Source organism: Heterodontus francisci, chromosome 3, assembly GCF_036365525.1.
Source record: "Heterodontus francisci isolate sHetFra1 chromosome 3, sHetFra1.hap1, whole genome shotgun sequence".
In the NCBI taxonomy this organism is placed as follows: Eukaryota; Metazoa; Chordata; class Chondrichthyes; order Heterodontiformes; family Heterodontidae; genus Heterodontus; species Heterodontus francisci.
Genome location: NC_090373.1, coordinates 22,514,646 through 22,539,776, shown reverse-complemented (window position 1 = coordinate 22,539,776; position 25,131 = coordinate 22,514,646). Strand labels below are relative to the sequence as shown.

The following is a 25,131-nucleotide window of genomic DNA, read 5'->3' as shown; positions in this document are numbered from 1 at the left end:
GCAGTTGATCATTAATATTGGGAAGCAAGTGCCAGTTGTAAGGATTTAGATACAATTTTACATTATTTAATACAGAACAAAGGCAGAACAGCTTATATAGCTATTATGGTTGAATCACATGAGGAACTCAAAATTGGTTTTACCTGCTTGCTGGCAAATCTCATCTTCTGATCACAGTGACATCCCAATACAAAAGCTGCAGTTTGGGAAAGGCAAACCTAGGAAGCAAAGGTTACTGAAGGATGAAACCTTCAACAATGTAGCAGAATATTGACCAGGGCATTATTAAGATCATGAAGTCTCTGTCAATTTATGTTCAATGGCCTAAGGGTAATAAAACACCCAACAAAGTAAAACCTGACAAGAATTGGAGAATAAAAGCTTGTTTTTAAAATAGTGTAGTGGATGTTATGAAGTCTTCATGTGGAAACTGAGTTCTGTACAGCTTGTGTTTGTGGTATTGAGACGGTCCCTGATTTGGGGCCGGGGGTTTTCAGTTGAAAGCCAAACCCAGGTTCGACAAACAAACAGGCCTGTGACAGAAAGCAAACAGCTTGTATTTTTTTACCAAGGGCATGTGATCGAATGTTTTTAGTTTCAGTTTGTTAAGAAAACACCAGTGAATGTTAAGCCAGCTAAAGAGCTGGGTGTTTTTTTTTAAAGAAGGCTTATGCTTGGACTACAAAGCCACAGTTTGGCTGCCTGAGAAGAAGCCTGAAATGAGGGCTGCCCATTGGTTGTCCGTGGTGCCATACCGCCAGGATGGTGGTGCGAAGGCCGAAGTGGTTGGAGAGGCGACAAGACCGAACTGTTAAAGGGAAGTTTGTATTGCTCATTATTGACAGGACATCATTACTTCCGTATCTGCAACCTTGAGGACTGGACTTTAAAACCTACCAAAGGAAGTTCCTGATCTCGTTGTACTGTGGAACTGTTCAATGCCATTTTGCTGATAAGACTGTTCAGAGGACTAGTAAGGACTACTTTTGTTGCATCCGATTGTTAACATGTAACCTTTAAGATATATTAAACGTTAGTTCATGTTTAATTTATGTTGGTTTTGGTTTGAGTGTTAAAGTAAAATTTATAAAAGTGAAATCTTGTCCACTTGCTTTCTTGTTTCCTAAATTGGGGTCCATCGGTGGATTCGATTCTTTTCATTTGTTGGTGGTCTGCATAGTGATCATAACAAAACTGGGGGCTTGTCCGGGATTCAGATCATTCATGATTAGTGTGTAAAATGGGTTGGCTGGAATTTTCCAGAGTATAAACAAACAAGATTTTATATTTACTTTGGCTGCATTCAGTGAGAAATCAATTTGAGTACCTTTGATACTCAGACCTTTGTGGAGAAAGGGGATTTGCCTCTTAATGCCTTGAAACAGTTGACACAAGAAAAGCTGAAGACTATAGCAGGGAACCTAAGGGTCAGCTTAAAACCAGGGGCTAAGAAAACAGAGATAATGTAAGAATTGGTTTCTTGCCTGAAGCTGGTGAAAGAAGAGATTGTTTCTGCTAGCATTCAAGTGGAACTAGCCAAAATTGAATTAGAGAAGATAAGAATGGGAAGGGAACAAAGAAAGAGAGCAAGAGAAAGAGCAAGTGAAGAAAGGCCAAAAGAAAAATGGATGAAACAAAAGAGAAAGACCAAGATAATTTGAAATGAAAAAACTTGAATGCGAAAGGGAAGAAAAAGAGAATAAAATATGCATAATAAAAACAAGAAATGCTGGAAATACTCAGCAGGTCTGACAGCATCTGTGGAGAGAGAAGCAGAGTTAACGTTTCAGGTCAGTGACCTTTCATCAGAACTGGCAAAGGTTAGAAATATAATAGGTTTTAAGCAAATAAAGCAGGGTGGGGCAAGAGATAACAAAAGGCAAGGTGTTGATAGGACAGGGTAAAGGCCTGCTCAGGTCTGCAAATGAGACCCGACCTGAGCCCGACAGAACCCATCCGACCCCGAGCCCAACCCTCTGGCCCGAGTCCTTCCATTTTTTCCCGCGACCAATCCGACCCGACCATCAGTTAACTTACCTTCCGTTTCTCACTTTGTTCCTTACCTGCACAGGCTTTAAATAACTGTAACAAAACCACTTTTAAAGTCCAAAAAGTAAATTAACATTAGAATCACTTACCAGAGGTTGTGAGAGAGCATGTCCGATCCAGCCCGACCCAACCCGACCCGAGCCCGAATGCTGGACCTGGAAGTGCGAACCGACCCAAACCCGACACATGTCGCAGGTCCCGTCGGATGTGAGTCGGGTAGCAGGTCTTTGGGACAGAGTCACAGAGAATAACTGACCAGAAGGTCATGGAGCAAAGGCAAACGGTATGTTAATGGTGTGTTGAAAGACAAAGCATTAGTGCAGGGAGGGTGTTAATGGACAGATAAATGATCAGCCCTGGCCCATAGCATCAACATGAAAAAAACAGTGCGAAGGCACATGGTAAGAAAAATGAATGATGAAACAAACTAAAATAAAATAAACTAAAATAAAAATAAAAAATAACTGAAAATAAAAAAGTGGGCCTGTCATGCTCTGAAATTATTGAACTCAATGTTCAGTCCGGCAGGCTGTAGTGTACCTAATCGGTAAATGAAATGCTGTTCCTTGAGCTTGCGTTGATGTTCACTGGAACACTGCAGCAATCCCAGGACAGAGATGTGAGCATGAGAGCAGGGGGGAGTGTTGAAATGGCAAGCAACCGGAAGCTCAGGGTCCTGCTTTCAGACTGAGTGGAGGTGTTCCGCAAAGCGGTCACCCAGTCTGCGTTTGGTCTCCCCAATGTAGAGGAGACCACATTGTGAGCAGTGAATACAGTATACTACATTGAAAGAAGTACAAGAAAATCGCTGCTTCACCTGAAAGGAGTGTTTGGGGCCTTGGATAGTGAGGAGAGAGGAGATAAATGGGCAAGTATTACACCTCTTGCGATTGCACGGGAAGGTGCCATTTGAAAGGGACGAGGTGGTGGGGGTAATGGAGGAGTGGACCAGGGTGTCGCGGAGGGAAGATCTCTTCGGAATGCTGACAGGGGAGGGGAAGATGCGTTTGGTGGTGGCATCACGCTGGAGGTGGCAGAAATGGCGGAGAACGATCCTTTGGATATGGAGGCTGATGGGGTGGAAAGTGAGGACAAGGGGAACCCTGTCGCGGTTCTGGGAGGGAGGGGCAGGGGTGAGGGTAGAGGTGCAGGAAATGACCAGACATGGTTGAGGGCCCTGTCAACCACAGTGGGGGGAAATCCTCGGCTGAGGAAAAGGGAAGACATATCAGAAGCGCTGTCATGGAAGGTAGCATCATCAGAGCAGATGCGTCAGAGACGGAGAAACTGGGAGAACGGAATGGAGTCCTTACAGGAGGCGGGGTGTGAAGAAGTGTCGTCGAGGTAGCTGTGGGAGTCGGTGGGCTTATAATGTATATTAGTAGACAGCCTATCCCCAGAGATGGAGACAGAGAAGTCGAGGAAGGGAAGGGAAGTGTCAGAGATGGACCATGTAAACGGGAGAGAAGGGTGGTAATTGGAAGCAAAGTTGATAAAGTTTTCCAGTTCCGAGTGGGAACAGGAAACGGCACCGATACAGTCATCAATGTACCGGAAAAAGAATTGAGGGAGGGGGCCTGAGTTGGCCTGGAACAAGGAATGTTTGACATATCCCACAAAAAGACAGGCATAACTAGGACCCATGCGGGTACCCATAGCAACACCTTTTACTTGAAGGAAGTGAGTGGGGTTGAAGGAGAAGTTGTTCAATGTGAGAACAAGTTCAGCCAGGCAGAGGAGGGTGGTGGCGGATGGGGCCTGGTTGGGCCTCTGTTCAATGAAGAAGTGGAGAGCCCTCAAACTGTCCTGGTGGGGGATGGAGGTTTAGAGAGATTGGACGTCCATAGTGAAGGGGAGGCAGATGGGGCTGGGAAACTGGAAATTGTCAAAATGACGTAAGGCTTCAGAAGAGTCACGGATGTAGGTGGGATGAGACTGGACCAGCGGAGAAAAGATAGAGTCAAGATAGGAAGAAATAGGTTCAGTGGGGCAGGAACAGGCTGAAACGATGGATCTGTCGGGACAGTCCTGTTTGTGGATTTTAGGAAGGAGGTAGAAATAGGCTGTCTACTAATATTCATGATAAGCCCACCGACTACCACAGCTACCTCAACTACACTTCTTCACACCCTGCCTCCTGTAAGGACTCCATTCCATTCTCCCAGTTCTCCATCTCCGACGCATCTGCTCTGATGATGCTACCTTCCATGACAGTGCTTCTGATATGTCTTCCTCTTTCTGCAACCGAGGATTCCCCCCCACTGTGTTTGACAAAGCCCTCAACCGTGTCTGGCCCGTTTCCCGCACCTCTACCCTCACCCCATCCCCTCCCTCCCAGAACCGTGACAGGGTTCCCCTTGTCCTCACTTTCCACCTCACCAGCCTCCAAATCCAAAGGATCATCCTCCGCCATCTCAAACGTGATGCCACCACCAAATGCATCTTCCCCTCCCTTGCCCTGTCAGCATTCCGAAGGGATCATTCCCTCCGTGAGACCCTGGTCCATTCCTCCATTATCCCCAACACCTCGTCCCCTTCCAATGCAATCGCCGGAGGTGTAATACCTGCGCTTTTACCTCCTCTCTCCTCACTATCCAAGGCCCCAAACACTCCTTTCAGGTGAAGCAGCGATTTACTTGTACTTCTTTCAATGTAGTATACTGTATTCGCTGCTCACAATGTGGTCTCCTCTGCATTGGGGGAGATCAAACGCAGATTGGGTGACTGCTTTGCGGAACACCTCCACTCAGTCCGAAAGCAGGACCCTGAGCTTCCGGTTGCTTGCCATTTCAACTCTCCCCCCTGCTCTCATGCTCACATCTCTATCCTGGGCTTGCTGCAGTGTTTCAGTGAACATCAACGCAAGCTCGAGGAACAGCATTTCATTTACTGATTAGGCACGCTACAGCCTGCCGGACTGAACATTGAGTTCAATAATTTCAGAGCATGACTGGCCCCTCATTTTTATTTTCAATTATTTTTCTTTTTTCTCTATTTTATTTTAGTTTGTTTCATCATTCATTTTTCTTACCATGTGCCTGCCCACGGTGTTTTTCATCTTTGGACCAGGGCTCTTCAATTTTCTGTCCATTAATACCCTCTCTGGATTAATGTTTTGTCTTTCAACACACCATTAACATACCATTTGCCTTTTCTCCATGACCTTCTGGTCAGTTATTCTCTGTGACCCTGTCCTATCAACACTTTCTCTTTTGTTATCTCTTGCCCCACCCCCTCTTAAAACCTATTACATTTCTAACCTTTGCCAGTTCTGGCGAAGGGTCACTGACTTGAAATGTTAACTCTGCTTCTCTCTCCCCAGATGCTGCCAGACCTGCTGAATATTTCCAACATTTCTTGTTTTTATTTCAGATTTCTGGCATCTGCAGTATTTTGCCTTTATGATGCATGCGTAAATTTAAATTGGACATCAAATTAAAAAAGGAAAAGATCCAAGCCAGTGGGTGTGCATCGGTGGGTAAAAATTGAGAATAACACAGAGGAAACTCCTCGTAGATTTGATTTGGCAAAGAATATACACTTGGTACTTAAATTTAGAGGAAAGGGAGTAGAAATGTACTTTGTGTCATTTGAGAAAATTGCCATGAATCTGGAGAGGCCAAAGCCATCTTGGACAATGCTCCTACAGAATGTTTTCGTAGGGAAAGCTTTGGATGTGTATTCAGATGAACATTCATGAGACTATAATAATGACTGCTGTTCCCAATGTCTATGAGTTAGTACCAGAAGCCTCCAGACAAAAAATTAGGAATTTACAAAAAAGAGGCCACACATATGTGGAATTTGCTAGCGGGAAGGAAGTGGTGTTTGATAGGTGGTATAGATCAATGAAGATTGTGCAAGATTTTGAGAAATTAGGGAAGTACCTCTGATGGAAAAATTCAAAAATAGAGTCTTCAGGAATAAGGTCCCACCTGGAAGAACATAAAACTGACAAAATAAGGGATACCACAGTAATGGCAGTAGTTACAAGCTCCAGTTTGGAACCTTCCAGAAAAGTTGGAAAGACAGGAAGGTTGATAATTTAAAAAGATCTGGTTCGACTGAGAAAGATGCCAAAAGTAGAGAGACAGACAGACCTCAGGGTAGTAAAAGACAAAGCCAGGAGGGGCTGACATTCTAATTCTGTCATAAGAAAGGATATGTAAAGGCTGAGTGTTGGAAGTGGAAAAACAAGCCCGTCACATGTGTACAGTCGAAGGGTGTTTCCCCAGAAAATATGATCTTAGTGGGTAACGCTCATGACAAGCACTCTCACTTTCATTGATAGAACGAATCAGGTTGCAAAAGGCAATAGAATTTTGCTGTTTAAGGCTGAAGTATCTCCACAGTTGTCTGGCAAGGCAGGCAATTCAATTGTTATCCTTAGAGATGCAGGGGTGGCACAGTCAGTAATGTTGGCAGGTGAATACAAAAGTCTTAATTCAAGGGATAGATAGAACCTATTTATCCATTCTTTTATATAGGGTAGATTTAAAATGTGACTTGGTCACTGGTCCTGTTACTGTTGGGGTCATTCCTTGTTTGCCCATTGATGGTGTAGATTTTCTGCTAGAAAATGACTTGGCTGGGGATAAGGTAACAGCGTCTCCAGTAGTTTCGGAAAAGCCAGTTGAGATTGCTGAAACTGAGGTTTTGCAGGAAGAATTTCCAGGAATATTCCAAGATTGTGTTGTGACTAGATCCCGGGCTTACAGGGCTAAACAATATGAGATGGATTCAGTTGTTGTGGGGGCCAATTCGGATATTTGGTTGGGTGAAATTTTTTTAAAGTTATTGCATGGGGATGTTGATGGTGATGGTAAAGGCTCCAAGGCTAATAATGGTGAATTGTTTAGTAGAACCTCTTTGATTGAGGCACGACAGGCAGATGCTGACTGAAGAAGCTTGTCTCCGGCAGTGTGTTCTGAGGCAGAAGCTGGAAAGGTCCCTGAGTGTTATTACGTCAAGAATGACACTTTGATGAGGAAGTGGAGACCTTCCCAGAGACCCGCTGATGAGGATTGAGCTGTAGTCCATCAAATTGTTGTCTCTCCTAGCTACCACAGTGAAATTTGGAGAATTGCCCACGAGATTCCAGTTGCAGGTCATTTGGGTGTTTGGGAGACACAGGCAAGGGTTATGGTGCATTTTTACTGGCCAAAGCTGCACAGGGATGAGGTTGACTTCTGTAAGATGTCACACATGCCATACATGTCAGATAATTGGGAAGCCACAGCCTTCGATTAAGTCAGCCCCATTAATACCAATATCTGTGTTTGATGAACCATTCTTGTGGATTGCGTTGGACCCTAACCTACAATTAAGTCAGGTTATTAGTATCTCCTGACCATCATGGATTTGTCCACTCAATTTCCAGAGGCAATACCTTTGAAAAAGATCACAGTAAAAGCTGTCATTGAGTGGTTGATTCAGTTTTTCACTCGGTATGGGTTGGCAAAAGAAATTCAGCCTGACGAGGGGTCAAGTTTCATATTAGGCATATTCCAGGTCATATTTAATTTGGGAGTGAAGCAGCTCAAGTCGTCTACTTATCACCCATAGTCACAAAGTGCTTTGGAAAGATATCATCAAACCCAAAAGAGCATGGTTAAGGCCTATTGCTTTGAGTATCCCCATGATTGGGATAAGGGACATCATTTTTTGCTATTCTCAACAAGGGACACACCGCATGAGTTTACTGGTTTCAATCCCTTCAAATTGGTCTATGGGAATGAGGTTAGGGGTCGTCTTAAACTCATTGAGAGATCTTCAGCACTAGAGGAGGTAATTTACCATCTTAGGTCATGTGTTAGAGTCCTGGGAGAAGATTCTCAAAAGTTTGTGAGATGGCCAGAGAACATTTCAAAGTTTCTCAGCAGGTGATGAAAACCCAAGTAGATAGAACAGCTAAGGCACATAGTTTTCAACACAGAGATAAGGTGCTAGTTTTATTGCCTTTGCCTGGTGAACTACTGAAAGTTGGGATTAGTGGACCATACAGTATCAAAAGTCAAAGGGTGTGACGTGAAGATGCTGAAGAGATACTATGACCGTGAGCATAGTCAGCCAGTAGGTGTAGCACAGGTGGTATAGAGTATAGTAGGTGTACGTGATGAACCAGATGCTGAGTCTGAGACTGAGAGCTCCCAGACTGATTCTCCTGCAGTGAAGCTGGCGAACACAGAGGTGTTGGAGAGACTGGATGGGATGCTGCACCATCTACCCGAGCAACAGAGGAAAGACATAATCAACCGATTGAGGGAGTATAAGCCTGTATATGTAGATAAGCCAGGGCGCACTTCTCTGATTATCAAAAGGTTAATGCGGTAACTAAAATGGATTCCTATCCAATCCCAAGGGTTGAGGATTGTATTGATTTGGGGGGGGGGGGGGGGGGGGCGGGGTGAGGGGTTGGAATTCAGCTTTTGTGAGGAAGATTGATTTACTTAAAGGATATTGGCACGTCCCCTTATCTGACCTCGTGAAAGAAATATCTGTTTTTGTGACACCAGATGGTTTGTTCCAATATAAAGTCATGTCATTTGGTATGAAAAATGCATCGGCTACATTTCAAAGATTAACCAATCAAGTGATTGCCGAATTGAGGAATTGTGTTGAGTACATCAATGATCATTTGGTGTACAGTGACACTTGGAGTGATCATGTCTGACATTTGAAAGCTCTATTTGACAGGGTGGCCAAAGCTAACCTCGTCATAAACCTGGCAAAGAGCACGTTTGCCAAGACCAACATTACTTATTTAGGTCATATCGTGGGTCAAGGTCAGGCATTACCACGAGAGACCAAGTTTCAGGTGATAATAGACTTTCCTATACCAAAGACAAAGAAAGAAGTGTTACAATTTCTGGGTATGTGTGGGTTCTACAGGAAACTTCAGCACAGTAGTCACCCCCATTGACAAATCTGTCAAAGAAAAATGTGAAGGTTGAATGGTCAGAGTCATGCCAAACAGCATTTAAGAAGTTAAAGGCTATTTTAATAAAAGAACCAGTTCTTGCAGCACAAGATTTTAATAAACCATTCACAGTGGCCATTGATACCAGTGATGTAGGGGTAGAAGCAGTGCTGCTCCAAGATGGTGATGCTGGTATGGAACGGCCTGTTAGCTACTTCTGTAGGAAGCTCAATAAACATCAAACAAAGTACTCGACCATCGAGAAAGAAGCGTGAAGTTAGGATATACAACAGTTTGACGTATATGCAACTGATAGGGAGAAATATTGATTTATATAGATCACAACTCACTTGTGTTCCTGGAAAGTTCAGAACAATGAAGCTCCAGCTGTTTCTTTGGAGTTTAATGTTACAGCCGTTTATACTGAAAATTGTACATGTTGCAAGGAAAAGCAATGTAATTGCTGAAGCTCGGTCCAGGGCTTAAGAAAGGGTGTAAGAGTGAAGGTAAGCTCTGAACCGTGGAAATGTTACCATGTCTGAATCCTATTAATCCTAATTTTGTCATTGGTTAAACCTCATGATTTTTTAAATATGATGCATGTAATAGTAGAATATGAAAATGTTACCTTACACTATGTAATAAGCAATTTGTTAAAAAAAACAGTTATATTAGGAACTTTTTATTAAACTGTTTTAAACAAAACCTTACTACGTTAAGGAATTATTTTTCCCAAGGGGAGAAGTGTGATGGGGTCCTCATGTGAAGACTGCGTTCTATATACAGCTGACCTGTTGAACGGACAGTTAGGTGCTATGACTTTGGATTCAAAGCTTGTGTTTTTTTTTCTGAGACAGTCATTTACTGGCAGTGAAACTGAAAGCTCCAGTTCGAGGAAAGACAAGAACTGATCCTAACCAGTTTAAAAAGCAGTTTTATGATCAGCGGTGTAACCGAGATATGTGACTGGAGCTCAGGTTTCAGTTTAAGAGTATTACGCGGTGAGTGGAAGCAAAAACAACCAGCTGTTGTTATAAAGAGACAAACTTGGAGCTATTGGCAGCTGTCTTCGGTGACTTAAAGAGTTATCAATGGAACCAACCATCAGGACTGTTGTGGGTGAGGCCAAGGTTGTTCGAGAGTCAACAAGGCCAAACTGTTAAAGGAAAGATTGCATTGCTCACTCTCGACAGGACATCATTACCTCCATATCTGCATCCTGAAGGACAGGACTTGGAAAAGTACTTGAGAGAGTTTCTGATTTTAACATTGGAATTGTTCGGCACCCTCTTACTGATAGCCCTTACAAATCCTCTGAGCAGTCCTATCTTCGTTGCCTCTAATAACGTGTAACCTTTAAGATATCTAAGTCAACAGTGATCTAACTGCTAGTTCATGTTTAATTTATGTTAGTTTTGGTTTGAGTGTTAAAGTAACATTTATAGAAGTGAAATCTTGTCTGTTTGGTTTTTGTTTCCTAAATTGGGGTTATCACTATAAGTGCATGAAGACACAAATCTTGGATAGTCAGGGTCTAGATAGGTCTTGAACAAGCCAATCAGGAATCTGATGTCAGTTATAGAACAGTCAGTGGCTAAGGCCACCTTCTGGAGGAAGAACAAGGTATAGTAACACTGAGCTACTAGAGAGGGACATACTGCCCCAATGCATCCATCATCTGCAGACATGGGGTCAGCTTCCACATGTACACCGATGACCCCCAGCTCTACATCTCCATCACCTCTCTTCATCTGTTCACTGCCTCTGTCCTGTCAGGCTGTTTGCCTGACATCCAGTCGTGGATGAGTAGCATTTTCCTCCAGCTGAAAGATTGACACCCTGTCACAAAGTCTGTTCTCTTGATAATGACTCTGTCCTCCACAGCCATGATCTCAGACAGAACTTCATTTTTCTATCTGATTCTGAGCTGAGTTTCTGATCCTATCTCCTCTGCATTAGAAAGATGCCGACTTTCACCTTTTAAATATCAACTGCATCCACACCTACTTCAGCCCATTTACTGGTAAAACCCTCATCCATACCTTTATCATCTCCAGACAATGCTCTCCTGGCTGGTCTCCCATCCTCAACCCTGTAAACTTCACCTCATCCAAACTCTGCTGCGCATATCCTATCGTTCATGGCTCCACCCTATGTGCCTCCAGCCCTACAACTTTATCTCGTAAACTCCTTATTCCTCTGACTTTGACCGCTTTTGCCCTTCTCACTTCTTTTATCCCACCATCGACACCCATGACTTCAGCTACATAGGCCCCATTCTCTGGAAATCCCTCCCTAAAACTCTGCACCTTCTTTAAGAACCTCCTTAAAGTTGAGACCAAACCTTTTGGTTGACCCTAATATCTCCTTCGGGCTCAGTGTCCATTTTTGCTTCCTTAGCATCACGTTAAAGGTGCGATATAAATGCAAGTTGTTGTTGTTTCATGTTTATATTCTGAGATCCCAAATCTGCAATCTTGGCATGGGCAAAGTGAAGTACAAAGGACAAAAACTGGCATAAGTCTGAAAAGAATGCTTTTTAATAAGCATTTGGAGAGACCCCTTCTAGGTCATTCATTTTACTGCTGTAAACCTACAGTAAATTATCAACCACTTTTTTTAAATCCTGCATGAAGGATCGCTGCAAAGTAACAAGTAGGGATGATTCAGTTTGTGACTTACTGCAAGCAACTTTGCTTTAATATAAAATGGGATCAATGATACAATTATCATCCACTCAAGCAAAATAAAATTTTACATTGACATCAACACACTTCATACTTATATATTAATTATTATTAGTACAAATGACTTGTGGGGAGGGCACGAGAGTTGTAACAATGGCAGTTTGATCCCAGCTAAATGAAATGGCACAAAAATGCTGCAGGAATTTTTTTTCAAATGTTTTCTTAACAGCCGGCATTAGTGTGTTAACTAAACAGTTGTCAGTTCAATTTGCTACATTAAGGTAGTGCTGATCGATTTTTTACATCCCTTTTTTTCACCTGGGACACAGACATTTGCTTTGTGTGTAATTGAGAAAAATCAGCTCCGAGCAAAATAAAGATTATTTCACAAAATCCAGCATTGCCTCATTGAATTGTGCATGAGGTAATTAGAGCTGTTAGCAAACCATGGAGTCATCTGCCTGCTTATTGACATGACACGTTCCTGGGATTTTGTATCTATAACAGTACATTCAGAAACAGCTTTCAGCGATAGTTACCTAATTCCACATTATCATGTAAAAATATTAGTTTAACTTACATCTTTCTTAAAAGCTTTGTTTAATTTTCCCTCCAGAGGATATGGCATCAACAAAAAAGGAACAAAATAATTATTCACATAAAATAACATACCTACAAGACAAACACACAAATAAGGCCATTCTGCAGCATCAGAAGTCCACCTCTTGCAATATTTCACAACGGATTCTACAGAATATTTTACATCCCAAGGACTGCACTATCAAACAACTTAGGAGAACTCCACCAAGTTGATCGCACTATCTTTTGGAGGCCGCGCTCAGTTTGCTAGCCGCTGGGGATCTCCTTGAGGGTGTTGGGATTTTTGAAGGTTTTGCTGAAGATGGCCGAGATCCTGCTCGTGACCCTGATCTGCTAGTGTCAGGCACAGTCTCTGAAACATCTGAGCATACAGATTGGATATCTGAAATGTCGAAATCAGAAGCATCACTCCCACGGCGACTACTGGCTCTGCTGCCGGTCTTGCTTCCTGCTCGGCTTGTGGGCCGACTTGGGGCTTTTCTTGACTCTCGGGCTAGATTTTTAAAAAATGTATGTTTTTATCTACATATATATGCACACATACACACAGCTCAATTTAAATAAAACCACTTTATCCAAGATTATTAGAACCAAATAATCTTGCACTAGATTTACTCTGATCACCATTAAAGTTTACACAAAGGCTACAAATTGGTCACAGAAGATAACTGCATAGATTTCATTTCAGGAAATTTAAATGAAGATATTTTTTCGACTTGGCATTTTCCAGGAGCACCTATCAGAATGTTGCACAATCTTAGCCCACAATTTCCTGACAAATGCTCTAAGCTCTAGCAGGAATGCCAAGGAGGTGTGCACTAGCACCGTCATGCTGCCATTAATTGTCTCGATTATTACTAGGGATTAGTTCTACTGGCACTAGTCACCCACCAGTTGTTTACTTGAGCAGCAGGAAAGGCAGCTTCAGGGGCCTAATTGACCGTGGAGGGCAACTTAGTTCAGCACAATCCTGTTCTCATCCACATTCATTTTTCAACAGGCTGTGATCAAAATTGGGAACCTAGACTGTTTTATCCTGCCACTTCCTCCTCTCTCTTTTAGTTCTGTCTTGCTCAGGCCTGTTGCAATACAGAGTTCAAACCTGGGACCTTCCAGCTTTATTCAGCTTCATATTATCCTTCGCAGTGAAGTTATCAAGAGAGATATCAAAGGATTTTTTGACAGCATTTCTATCCCTGGAAGGTTTCAAATTCTAATCTACAAATATAGAAAATAGTTGCATTACAATCACAATGGAACACTCACCCGGTACTTGTGACCTCCCCCTAGAAGGAGGGGTTGATGTTAAATTGCTTTCGTCTCCAGAGTGAAAACTTTTTCCTGACAGATACCCAGGCGGTCGCAGTTTGCTTCCCTGGATGGGAGTAACCTAGATCACATTATATAGAGAACCGGATTAATATTTCCCTCCGGAGATATAAATGTCTTCGAGGTGCAGTGGATAATGCAAAGGACTGCTTGAAATGTTGATCCATTTCCCACAAAGCTAGGTATTATCAGGCCTTTGTTGTTGTCTTATCTAGGCTACACCACAAGCACATTTAACAAAAAGAATTATATACACATCAGTTAACGTTTGGCACTGACTGGCTATATCCAATATATGAATGAAATTTCCTTTCTAATTTTGTGTGCGAGATTGTTAGAATAATGATTTGTTTGGGACAGAGAGGTTACAATCTCTTCCTGCTGCTTTGAAGGATTAACCTTGATATTTGGCTAATTAAGACAGTAAGTAAATTAACCCTGGGGATAAAAGCTCATTCTAGGAGAATGCAGCCTTGCATTTCTCCCAAAGTCAATGGCACTCTAATATAAAGGGAAGGTTGGGGGAGGGGGCACGTAAAGAACCCTGGTGAATTTAGCATATATGACGATGCAGAAATGCCTTGATCGAAAAGGATAGCCCAGAGAAGTAGTAGTGATAGGATATAGCTTCATTCTAAGAATGACACTGACCAAACTGTCTTTTCTCTACTTCTCATTGTAGGCCATGTAAACCATGTATACAGCACAAGACAAGGTTTAAAATAAGTAGTCCTGCAGCGTTCTGATTAGAATGATCAGATATTCTAACTACTTCATTGTGAGCTTTGCTTACAGTTCTAGAGATAGTTTTGAGTGTGAAAGCCTTTTTATTTCAAAGAGATAAAGGAGCAGGAAAAGCAAAAGCTCAATTCCTTCAATTATTTATTAGTTGTGTCTATCTCTGACCTGTTAATAGAGGGCTGCTTTTGGAGGCTTCCTTCCCATTTTCCCTTCCTGAAATTCTCATGTATGGCAAAGTCACGGTGGAGAAAGCACCAGGAGTAACTGACTTTCACTTTGCCACATTCCAAAGATCTCCCCGATATACTTCCTAGAACTAGGTTTAAAATCCCTCAAAAAACAAGGGAAAAAAATCCAGAGAGTTAATTCCCAAGTGTCTGGATCTTTAGTTTAAAAAATCTCTGGTTTGGGAGCAGATGCTGTGTGACTGGTTAAATTTAATAAGCTACAAGGCAACCACTAGGGGTCATCCTTACTGCACAGGAAGAGAAGGAGGACAGGGTTCTATGCAAACGCCTCTTAAAAGGGACGGTCTGAGACGGCCCTGTGATGCCACCAGTATCTGCTTATACATTTTCCAATCTATCACTCAATGCGGCAGAAAATATTTTAAACCTCATTTTTATTTCAACACACTCTTCAGAGGCAATGTGCTAACAGCATTAAAGTGACATGCGTCCCTCCTTAGGCAGGGCACACATACACACATTTTACATATACACACATGCACACAGACACAGCCGACAGGTAGCTTTCATTCATGCTTTCAAAAAGCAAAGCACCAGTGTCTACAAAGGTGACAGCTGCCACTGGAGCAACTTGCTGTGCAATGGGTTGTTTTAACCTGACCACGGGTGGGCTAAACACAAAGCCCTGCAAAACAGTCCAACTACATGTTAACATTGCTGGTCTGTAAAGGGCTTGCCTCAACATCGCGGTGTGCAGTTCTGCACACAGAACTGGAAAATCAGACATGAAGTCATAGTAATTGCACATGTGCATATATTGCTGCAAAGTCAGATCCAGAGTGTCGCTCAATCAGTTCCGTATTCAGCACAATGCAAGTGGCTGTGAAATATAAGTAGGGAATCAGCATCATACTTGCTTATCTTCATTTAATGTTATTACAACACCAAGATATGTTACATTTGAAACTGACTTTATGCTCAAAATGATCAGAATCAAGAGACACAGGATGTTCTCTTTTCATCTAGTGACTGAAGCACGTATTTTTACACTGCTATTGGGCTCCAGGCCAGACATGCTCAAGGCCCATGACTTTGGGGCATTGCTCTCCCTTCGTATTCCCCTCGATAGAGAATCAGCAGTATAGGGCGCCACTTCTTTGCTGACCTCAGTAACACCTGAAATATCGAACATAAGCCGCTGTAGCAAAATGGAGTTCACCTGCTTGATATTAAAATGCCACTGGCTGCAGGAGTATCACATGCTGGTCATTGGTGGCGCATATCTATTGTGTCTACACTAGATGCAGTTCAGGGACTGTGACAATCTACTGGAACACCTTGCTTGAAGAGCATTCCATGCTGTAGTATTTTCAATTTCACCAAGGTGGCAGCAGGGAGAAGTTCAATGTTCCCAGATTAGTTTAAGACTAATCGTAACAGCTGCAGGAAGAGACCTTCATCCCATTGGTCTATCTCAGCCTTAAACTAAGGCGTCTGCTGAATTGGGACGACACTCAGTCCTTCATGCAAGTAATCTTTCAGAATTCAAAAGTTTTTGTCAACAAACAGCTCGCTCCGGGAACAGGTCCCCTATACTGTCACACAGGTTCATAGTTTGATATTAAATAAATGATGACCAACACATTCAGCGCCTGAAGCTTTGGGCCGTTTTCGTGCAGCTATCTCTGCAGTTTTCAGAAGCGTATTCTGATAAGGATCCAGAAATATAATTTTCAGTACATTTCAATTCAAATTTTATCGCAGCTTTTTCCAATAATTAATATATTACCCCCGTATTTTTTCATGCCAAAGAACAGGTCTCCATGCACTACCAGCACTCTGGGACCATGCAGCAATTCATGAAATACGCTTGTGAAAACTGCAGAGATAGCTATGTGAAAGCAGCCCAGAGCTTCAGGTGCTGAATGTGTTGGTCACCATTTGTTTAATACCAAACTATGAACCTGCGTGACAGTATAGGGGACCTGTTCATGGAACAAGTTGTTTGTTGACAAAAACATTAGAATTCTGAAAAATCACCAACATGAAGGACTGGGTGTTATCCCAATTTAAGTCTAAGCAAGAGCCATTCGGCTGTGGGAGAGGAGCACGAAATCTGAGCCTGACCTGCTACTTACAAGTAAAAATCTAAATTCTGTTTCTTGTTTCAGATATCTGCATCAACAGTAAGTGCTGCAAACATGCAGCTGGTGTATTAGTATCTGTGTGGAAAATGGGCAAATTATTTTACTTTAATATAAAATATTGGGGCGGCACAGTGGCGCAGTGGTTAGCACCGCAGCCTCACAGCTCCAGGGACCCGGGTTCGATTCTGGGTACTGCCTGTGTGGAGTTTGCAAGTTCTCCCTGTGTCTGCGTGGGTTTTCTCCGGGTGCTCCGGTTTCCTCCCACAAGCCAAAAGACTTGCAGGTTGATAGGTAAATTGGCCATTATAAATTGTCACCAGTATAGGTAGGTGGTAGGGAAATATAAGGACAGGTGGGGATGTTTGGTAGGCATATGGGATTAGTGTAGGATTAGTATGAATGGGTGGTTGATGTTCGGCACAGACTCGGTGGGCCGAAGGGCCTGTTTCAGTGCTGTATCTCTAATCTAATCTAAAAAAACTCTTCTTCAGTACTCTGTTTTGAAGAATGGCTTGCACTTAAACTGTTAACCTGTGCAATCTTTCCAAAGGCCAACTGACCTGCTGCATGTCTACAGCATTTTCTGTTTCGTGCTCCTGCTGCTTATTTGAGTGCACTTGCTAGCGGAGAGCCCTGGACAGTGAGCAAGACATTGCTTGAATTGTTGCCCTTCCCGTCCTCAGTGTTGCAAGGGCAGTGACCATAATGTATCAACTGGTCTTTTTATCAGCTAACTTGGTACAGGTTAAACGCCTGGCTACCCAACCCGAACCTGACTGGACCCGACTACATGTGTCAGGTTCGGATCATGTCAGGTCTGTATTCCGAGTCCAGCATTCGGGCTTGGGTTGGGTCGGGCTGGACAGTGCTGCCTCCAGGAACTCCCAGGATCAGGCTCACCCATGATTCCCCACAATTCCATCTGCAAGAATAACCTGCTGCTGGAACGGATGAACAGGATCACTAGTACCACCATTTGGACATGGTAGAGCACAAAAGCATGTTTGATATAATTAAATTTATTGCAATATTCGTGTCGGGTCGGGTTGGGTGCGAAAAAAATTTAAAAACTCGGGCCTGGGTCGGGGTCAGGTTGGCTGTGGTCGGGTCAGGTTTCAATTTTATACCCGAGCAGGCCTTCAGTACAGGTTAACCTGGGTCCTGCCCGGTCCTTTTACTCAAAGCCAAACACTGATATTTAACTTAAAGTTTAAAATACTCATGAAGTTCGTTTTACACCCGTACACTTGGAATTTCCACGGGGATTCTCTCAATCGGCCGATATAACTTTCTGACAGAACCCCACCCCCAGAGAAATGGGTCAAATGGATAAATGCAGCCATTTACGCTATTCCTCCAGGGTTTCTGCAGAAGTTACAGTGGAAGATTGGGGGACCCCCTGTGGAAGTTCCTCCCCCATCTCCACAGTATCTAAAGTATGGTTTTGTGTAGCTTTAACAGTGCATCGCTGAACTGGTTTCACCAACCCCAGAAAATTGGCAATCACAGAAGCTGAGTTAAAAACTGCAACAGTGAACTATACTCCAGTGTGGACTGCACAGTCAGTCAACTACTCCATCATGCATAAGAAGACAGGTGAAGCTTTTAAGATGAGAAGAGAGAAAAGTACTTTGGAAAGACTGACGCAGTCATGTGTTTCCCTCTGTACAATGAAACAAGATGAAATGAATGAAGAGGAATGAGTGTCTGCTGTGAGATCAAGGGTGTTATAAAGAGAGAAGACTCTGAGAAGATTAATGAATGCTAGATCTCAGAGGTCAGGATGCATAAAGGAAGTGCTCAGAAGTGTGGAAAAAAAAATCTCAACTATTTTCTAGTGTTATAGATTAAGAAAAAAGTAACAGGGCTATAAGAGGACCTCTTTTTCAGGATTCAAAGTTTTAAATATTCTTTAGCCTAGACCTTGGAATTCAGACTGCTTCTGACAAACATAATAAATTTATGCAAGCTACTGACAGATGATAAAACTGCACTATATTAACAGATCAAAGATGTCAAATCCTCAACCTCCACCCACCTCCCGAACAGAATGCTTAATTGGCTGTATCTGCTTTGCTTTTATTACAAAGTGAATTTCAGCCATAAGGTTAACTTCAGCTACTGAAACAAGCAATCCAAAATGTTTATTTTCCAGCAATAAATCTTTAAAAACAGAATAATGACGTGCAAAGTTCTTCAATCACTGGCTGGCGTCACTGCATCTTGAGTGCGTGCACTGTTGCTATGTAAACTGGTTCAATCCATTTTTTGAAACGCGATGCAAAATTTTAAGAGGGATTCACAAGAGCATTTAAAGTTCATCATTTCCCACAGTGTTTCAGTTTTGCGTCACAAACTATTTGCAGAAGAGAGGGAAAAAAATTGGAATCCTGAAAAACAGCACAAAATTCTTCCCAGAATTTTCCGAGCAACAAAAGCTTTGTTACAGCCCTAACTAAGGCAGCTAGCTAAACTCAAAGTCAAAACAATGTAGAGTAAATTGACCAATACCAAAGCTTGGTTCCTAGACAGGGAGTACTTCACCGTACTATACCTCTGGAGATGGGATTCGGCGTTCAGGGGACTCTGGTGACTTATAAGGACTTGATGTTTTGCTGTTTGTCAACCATGGTTTATCATAATTGCGGATTAAATGTTGGGGTGTCTGTATGAAACAAGGATACATTGAAAATGAATGGAAATTAAGACAATAAAATAAAATGATCAGGAATAAACAGTGCCATAGAGGAGGAAAGGTGAGTATGGAGGAGTAAAATCAAAAATACAATGATGTCTGTGACTCCCTTCAAGTGAAGAATCAAAGTGAGTCAGGTTAGTACAGCAATCTATGACATCTGGCATGCATTTAGCTTCCTGTGATTATTGGGTTATAGCGAATTGCACACTTGCAGATACCTCACAACCAATCCCCCACACAAAAACTCAAACCTGAATCAACTGTTAAGGCAGCTATGGCAGTGTAATTAGATCAGCAGCAATGTAATAAAATAGCAGGTTAAAAGGGAGATTGCTACAACAATGCAATTAAGCAACACACAGCTGTTGAACAGAAGCAATAGCCTGAGCTCTGCATAGGGTTGAAGTAACTGGCTGACTAAACTATACTGATTGCAAGAGACACCTTGAACTGCATTGTGCTGCTCAACATTACCTTAGGAGGAGTATTTGTAGAAGCTGGTGGAACTGATACACTGGCACTGGAAGTTGACCTGTTGGGAGATGCGGCTCTCGATGATGGCCGCGACCTACGACCCCGTGATCGGAAGGCAGCCATGGACTGACTGGGGGCCTCAGGAAGCATGAACTTCTCACGTAGTTCGACATTCGTTCTGCCCTTCGCTGAAAGAAAGGAATGAAACAATAATTCAAATTTAAATCATCGGTATTGTCATGATCCAGCACCAAACTTGCAATGACAAGGTGAAGTGGGGGGGGTGGGGGAAAAGAAAGTGAACAGGAGGACTAAAAAGTGGTAACAGAATGATGAAATGATACTAAAATCTGAATTGATAGCCTATCCATACCAGCAACAGAACTTGCGACAGCAGCACTGAACATTTGGGCTGGTGTATAAATGCAGCATGACATGAATTAGCCCAGCAATATTTTGAAAACTTAAATGGAAAGAAAAATAAAAATTCTGATAGTATCAAAGGTTTCAGTTCAGTTTTATGTTGTGAACTATGCAAGAATTTGGACTCCGCTAACATCATGCAGTCAGTTTAAGAAGGCCTAGGGACCCACTAAAGCAAAACCCAACTCCAAAAACTTGTGCAGAAGCTCAAAACAGCACACCACTTTCAGGCAGAACAGATAGGTACATTCCACTTAGGAGGATGCTACAATATTAGACAAGGTGACCACTTACTTGCAGTGAGTATTACTGCGGGTAAAAGAAAAAAGTCATGTAAGCAACTTCACATGCATTTCAAAATGGGCGATCATTTTGTAATTGGTTAAAAAAACTAAAAGCGCATTGGATTACAGTTCTCTTTTTTTTTAAAAACATGAAAAGCCTGCTGTAAGCTGCTAGGAGGATCAAGCCATACAGAATAGGAAAGCACACAGGGGAAGGCAAAGAGACAGAGGATTGCCAACCTATAGGAGACTGACTGGTAATTGAAGAGTTTGATTCTGAACGCAACATTTTACTCCCATGATGATGAACTAGAAGAAATGATAAAGGGATCGCATCACATCAAAGGAAATGGAGAAGAAACCTTTAGTAGGAAACAGGACCAAGCACAGGACGGATAAAACCAACACCTGAGAGATCATTTAAGCTCTTTTTAACATATACATAAATGAATAATTATTCCACAATACTCAAACAAAAGCATCCATTCTAACTGATAAATAAATAGTTTCAATTCAATTTTTTACCATGTATTTAAAAATGATTAAATTCTCACCTCCCCTCCTCCCCTCAGCCTGGCTCCTAGTAAAGCTGCTGACTCTTGGTGGGGTACAGGGCACAGGCAACACTTGCTGCTTTTCACCCAAATGGACGTTGAGTTTGAGTTTGAGTTCAAACCAAGTGTGTCAATTGGCTAACAATGGTAGACATGCAGGAGAACCTGACTGATCCCCCACACACACAGTTTCACGGAAAGGTCACTAGACAGCGATCTGGCTGATTTTTCTTTCCCACCAGTGCCCGAACAACATGTAGTGTTGTCAACCCTCCAGGAATCTCCTGGAATTCAAGTTTCATATCCAGTACACTGCTGTGAGCAAACTAAAGAAAAAAATCAGAGTGGCTTTTTAAAAGAAATTTGTTGTTTTCATTTTCTTTGAACACTTTCATTGATTAGTAGTAAAAATATTAGAGTTAGGAAAGTTGGCTGTTTGACTGAAATAATAAATCATTCAATCAGGTAACCAAGAGTTCATTCACTTCACACTTGGTGTGGGAAGGTGGTGCGTTGCAGGAATGGGACAGGTTGTGCGACCAGTGGTAGGATTGTGGGGGCGGAGCAATCGGAGGCACGAGATCATGTCATGAAACCTCCAGAAATAAATCCAGTCAGAGTTGGCAACCCTACCAACATGGTACATTATTCACTGGACCACTGTTGGCGCCTGTTTCAAGCCACAATCGCCTGCGAGTACCTCTCTCTTACCATACAAATTTCTATTGCAATGTTTAAGTGGATGTTTATCTTACTGAGGTATTACACCATATGACAAGAGCTAGTGCTGTCAAAGCAGATGACTGGTACAGCCAACCAAAGTACATTTCACAGCTTACCTCTGCATGGGTCATTTTTCACCAAAAACTCATCCAGCGCCATCCAGCCTCCTCCGACACGAACCATAACCGTACTGCGCAGGATGCGGACAAGCCGCAACTGCTGCGAGTCACCGAACTGCAAAAAGGGCAGCAAGAAACACTTAAGCAGCAGTTTAACTTGTAGAGGGAGAATTAAAAAAAAAAAATAATGACATTGCTAGTGATTTTCTGTTCCAATTTGTTTTAGATCAAGCATTTATTTTTGCAGTTGCAAGCTTTATTTTTCCCCCACTTTTACACAGCTGATTTGAAAGGGTGAAGAACAAGTGAAAGGAAAAGGAGCAGCGTAGACTTCTACTTTTATAGTGGCAGAAAAGGTCCAACAATTTCCAATAATCAAAAAATAAGCTTTTGGACAACAGATTGGAAAAGGCTTTCTGTGTCCAACTGGTTTAAACTTGGAAAGCCACAAAGCAGCAGTTACTGGCCCACAGCACACAGCACAACAGATAAAACACATCAGACATTTATGTTGTTCTGTACCTGATTTCCCAGGAAGAACTAAGTCATGGAAGAGAATATGAAGAAAAAGAAAATTAGTCACAACAGCTTTTGTTTTGAAATATAACAGTGCTCTTAAATGGCTGTATATTCAATAGCTAAATTGATGATGGAATTTCCAATTCTTGTACAAGGCAAGTAAGGCCATACAGAACCTGTTAAGTAGTGTGGTGACATTCCTGTACTGTAATGAGGCACAGAAGTATGTGTTTTTATTCTTTTGATCAATGCGCTTTTGTTTGCTTCCTTCCCTTCTTTTCTGAGTTAATGATTAGGCTACAGTTCCACAGGTGTTGACAACTCTCCAGTGCCTCACCCAAGTGATCTGTTCTGTATGAAGCTAGACAACAATTGTTGGCTGGCTTCTCGATTGTGCATGGCATCGCACACAGTTGTACTCATCCTCACTGGAGATCTACACACAAATACGTCCCAGCATAAGTCACTGGATAGCTATCAGGAGTTGCAATCTCAGGTGATTTCTCACCTTACCTTCCTGATACAGCAAATACAAAGCCAATTGCCTTGGCTGAGATTGACTCAGCACAGACTAAAAACGGAATAGCTCCTCATAAGACGTGGTACCACACAGGGTGGGGCATTTTACCACTGACATCAATTAACTCGAATACATTTCTAAAGAAAATGACAGCAATTTGTTTTTTCCACAACTATGTCATTGAAAAATAACAATACAGAATTGTTCCTCAATAACAAAGAATCCTCAATAAGAAAATTTTGGTAAACTCTGTTACTATCTTTTAGCAATACCACCTGCAGACAATACAGGCTGCATCTAGCTGGCAATCGTATTGTTAAATTGGGATTCCCAGAGTTCATAAAATGGAAACACTAAATACATTGTAAGTTTACAAATTGGACTACAGCTCTCTCAAACACAACCCTCCTCCTGTCAATGGCAGGAAAGGGGACTGTGCTGTACTTTTGTTAAATCCGAGCATTTGGAAGCTATGCTCAGTTACATTCCACTGAGTAGGGCAATGTTGGGTTCAGGCAATGATTATAATCACTGCTCACACTGCCAAGTATGAGAGAGAACAGCACACCAAAAGGCATTCATTGCTTATGGCACCAGTCGACTAGTGAAATTTCTATGCAAATATGCATTAAAGACATTACAGCTGAAGTCCTTTTATGCATTAATACATTGTGGGTAACATACTATATACACAAGCAGGGGGCGGTGGTGGGTGGTGAGACAACCCTTTTTCAGGTATTCTCGTCCCCATTGCCCAATTGCAAACTCTGCACCACACTGTTGTATGTTTAGTGTACAAGATGGTAGCACAAAATGACAAATATGCAATGTAACTGGCACATTATTCTACTATTTTACAGTAACATTTATGGAGCATCTGTTTAAGTTACAAGTTTTTTTTCTGTAATTAAGAGATTTTCAAAGTCTGACTAATGCCATCACAATTAACACAAGAAACAGAGCAAACAATATTTGTGCATCACATTAAAACAAAAGCAAATTACTGTGGATGTTGGAAATCAACCTGAAACGTTAACTCTGTTTCTCTCTCCACAGATGCTGCCTGACCTGCTGAGTTTTCCAGCAATTTCGGTTTTTATATGTGACATATAAAAGCTCATTCTACCCTCAAAAAGTTAGAAAAATTAATTGCAATTGGCTTGTGGTAAGGCAGACTAATCCTGATCCTGACAGCACCAGAACATGGTCGCTCCACACATACCAAGGGAATGCGTAGGATGGAGAAAGAAAACTGGAAGAAAATCTATCACAACTAAACAATGGAAGTGCAGTCGCTTGGTAAAGTTTTCAAGGCGTGCTTGGGATTTTTTTTTTCTGAAGTGCTCAATCTGTGAGGTTATTGCATAACTTACAAGTAAAATATTTGCTTTAACAAATGATGTTGAGATTTATAAATTAGTATGCTAGAAAGTAATGTTTTTTGATCTGAAATCAAGCAGAAAGTGGGGGGCAAAAGATGGTCTGGCTAGAGGTTGGAATCATGGCCAATATTAGTTTCAGTGAAGAATGAGGAGTTTAGAGGGATAATAACTTGAGTTCTGAACATAAATAAAATTATTTATATAATCGACTCCACAGAATGACTTTGCAAATGGATTCAATTAAAACTGAAATTTTATGTAAGACTGTAGGAAGAATCGAGGAAAGGGAACTTCAAAGATAAGATATGGGGGAGTAAGAGAATGTGATTATTTTTATAGAAGAGAACTTAGGAGACAGGTGATGGCATCTAATGCTCACAGCAATCTCTGTTAATATATGTTATCAAAGTTAGCTCTCATAGCAGAAAAAAAGAACCTTTCAGGGGGATTGTTAACATTTCTAATAATAAAGTGGCAATAAAGGTAGTGGAATTTAAAGTAGTGTACAAGGCACAGTCCAATGGCTAAAATATGAGCATTCAAGGCAAGGTATGCATGGGTAATGCTTGGAGTTAAGGTAAGGTGGGCTGAAATCCCTTGGCCCGCATTACAACTAAACTAATTCTTCATCACACAATCACTAAGTGATAGCGCACTTTAATGGTCATCAGTGTTAAGATGTAGATATGCAGATAGGCACAGCTCTTTCCTTGATTCATTAGATTCAGAGCCTTGCTTTGTCAAGTTACTTTACATTTGTAACAGCTTTTTTTAA

General features: G+C 41.9%; 1 protein-coding gene across 10 annotated transcripts in view; it reads right to left on the bottom strand.

Annotated features, from left to right (window-relative positions):
* Nucleotides 1-11,490: 11,490 nt before the first annotated feature.
* Nucleotides 11,491-25,131, bottom strand: part of dst (dystonin) — a 666,855-nt gene continuing 653,214 nt past the window's right edge. For 8 of the 10 annotated variants that reach the window (XM_068020163.1, XM_068020162.1, XM_068020167.1 and 5 more), the window contains 6 exons: nucleotides 22,458-22,475; nucleotides 21,933-22,050; nucleotides 19,833-20,020; nucleotides 19,215-19,325; nucleotides 13,522-13,645; nucleotides 11,491-12,748 (listed from right to left, as the gene is read on the bottom strand). In XM_068020163.1, the coding sequence (XP_067876264.1) occupies nucleotides 12,474-12,748; nucleotides 13,522-13,645; nucleotides 19,215-19,325; nucleotides 19,833-20,020; nucleotides 21,933-22,050; nucleotides 22,458-22,475 (834 nt within the window). In that variant the 3' untranslated portion in view covers nucleotides 11,491-12,473. The remainder of the gene's footprint in view (nucleotides 12,749-13,521; nucleotides 13,646-19,214; nucleotides 19,326-19,832; nucleotides 20,021-21,932; nucleotides 22,051-22,457; nucleotides 22,476-25,131) is intronic. The other 2 variants (XM_068020169.1, XM_068020161.1) reach the window with 1 other exon arrangement.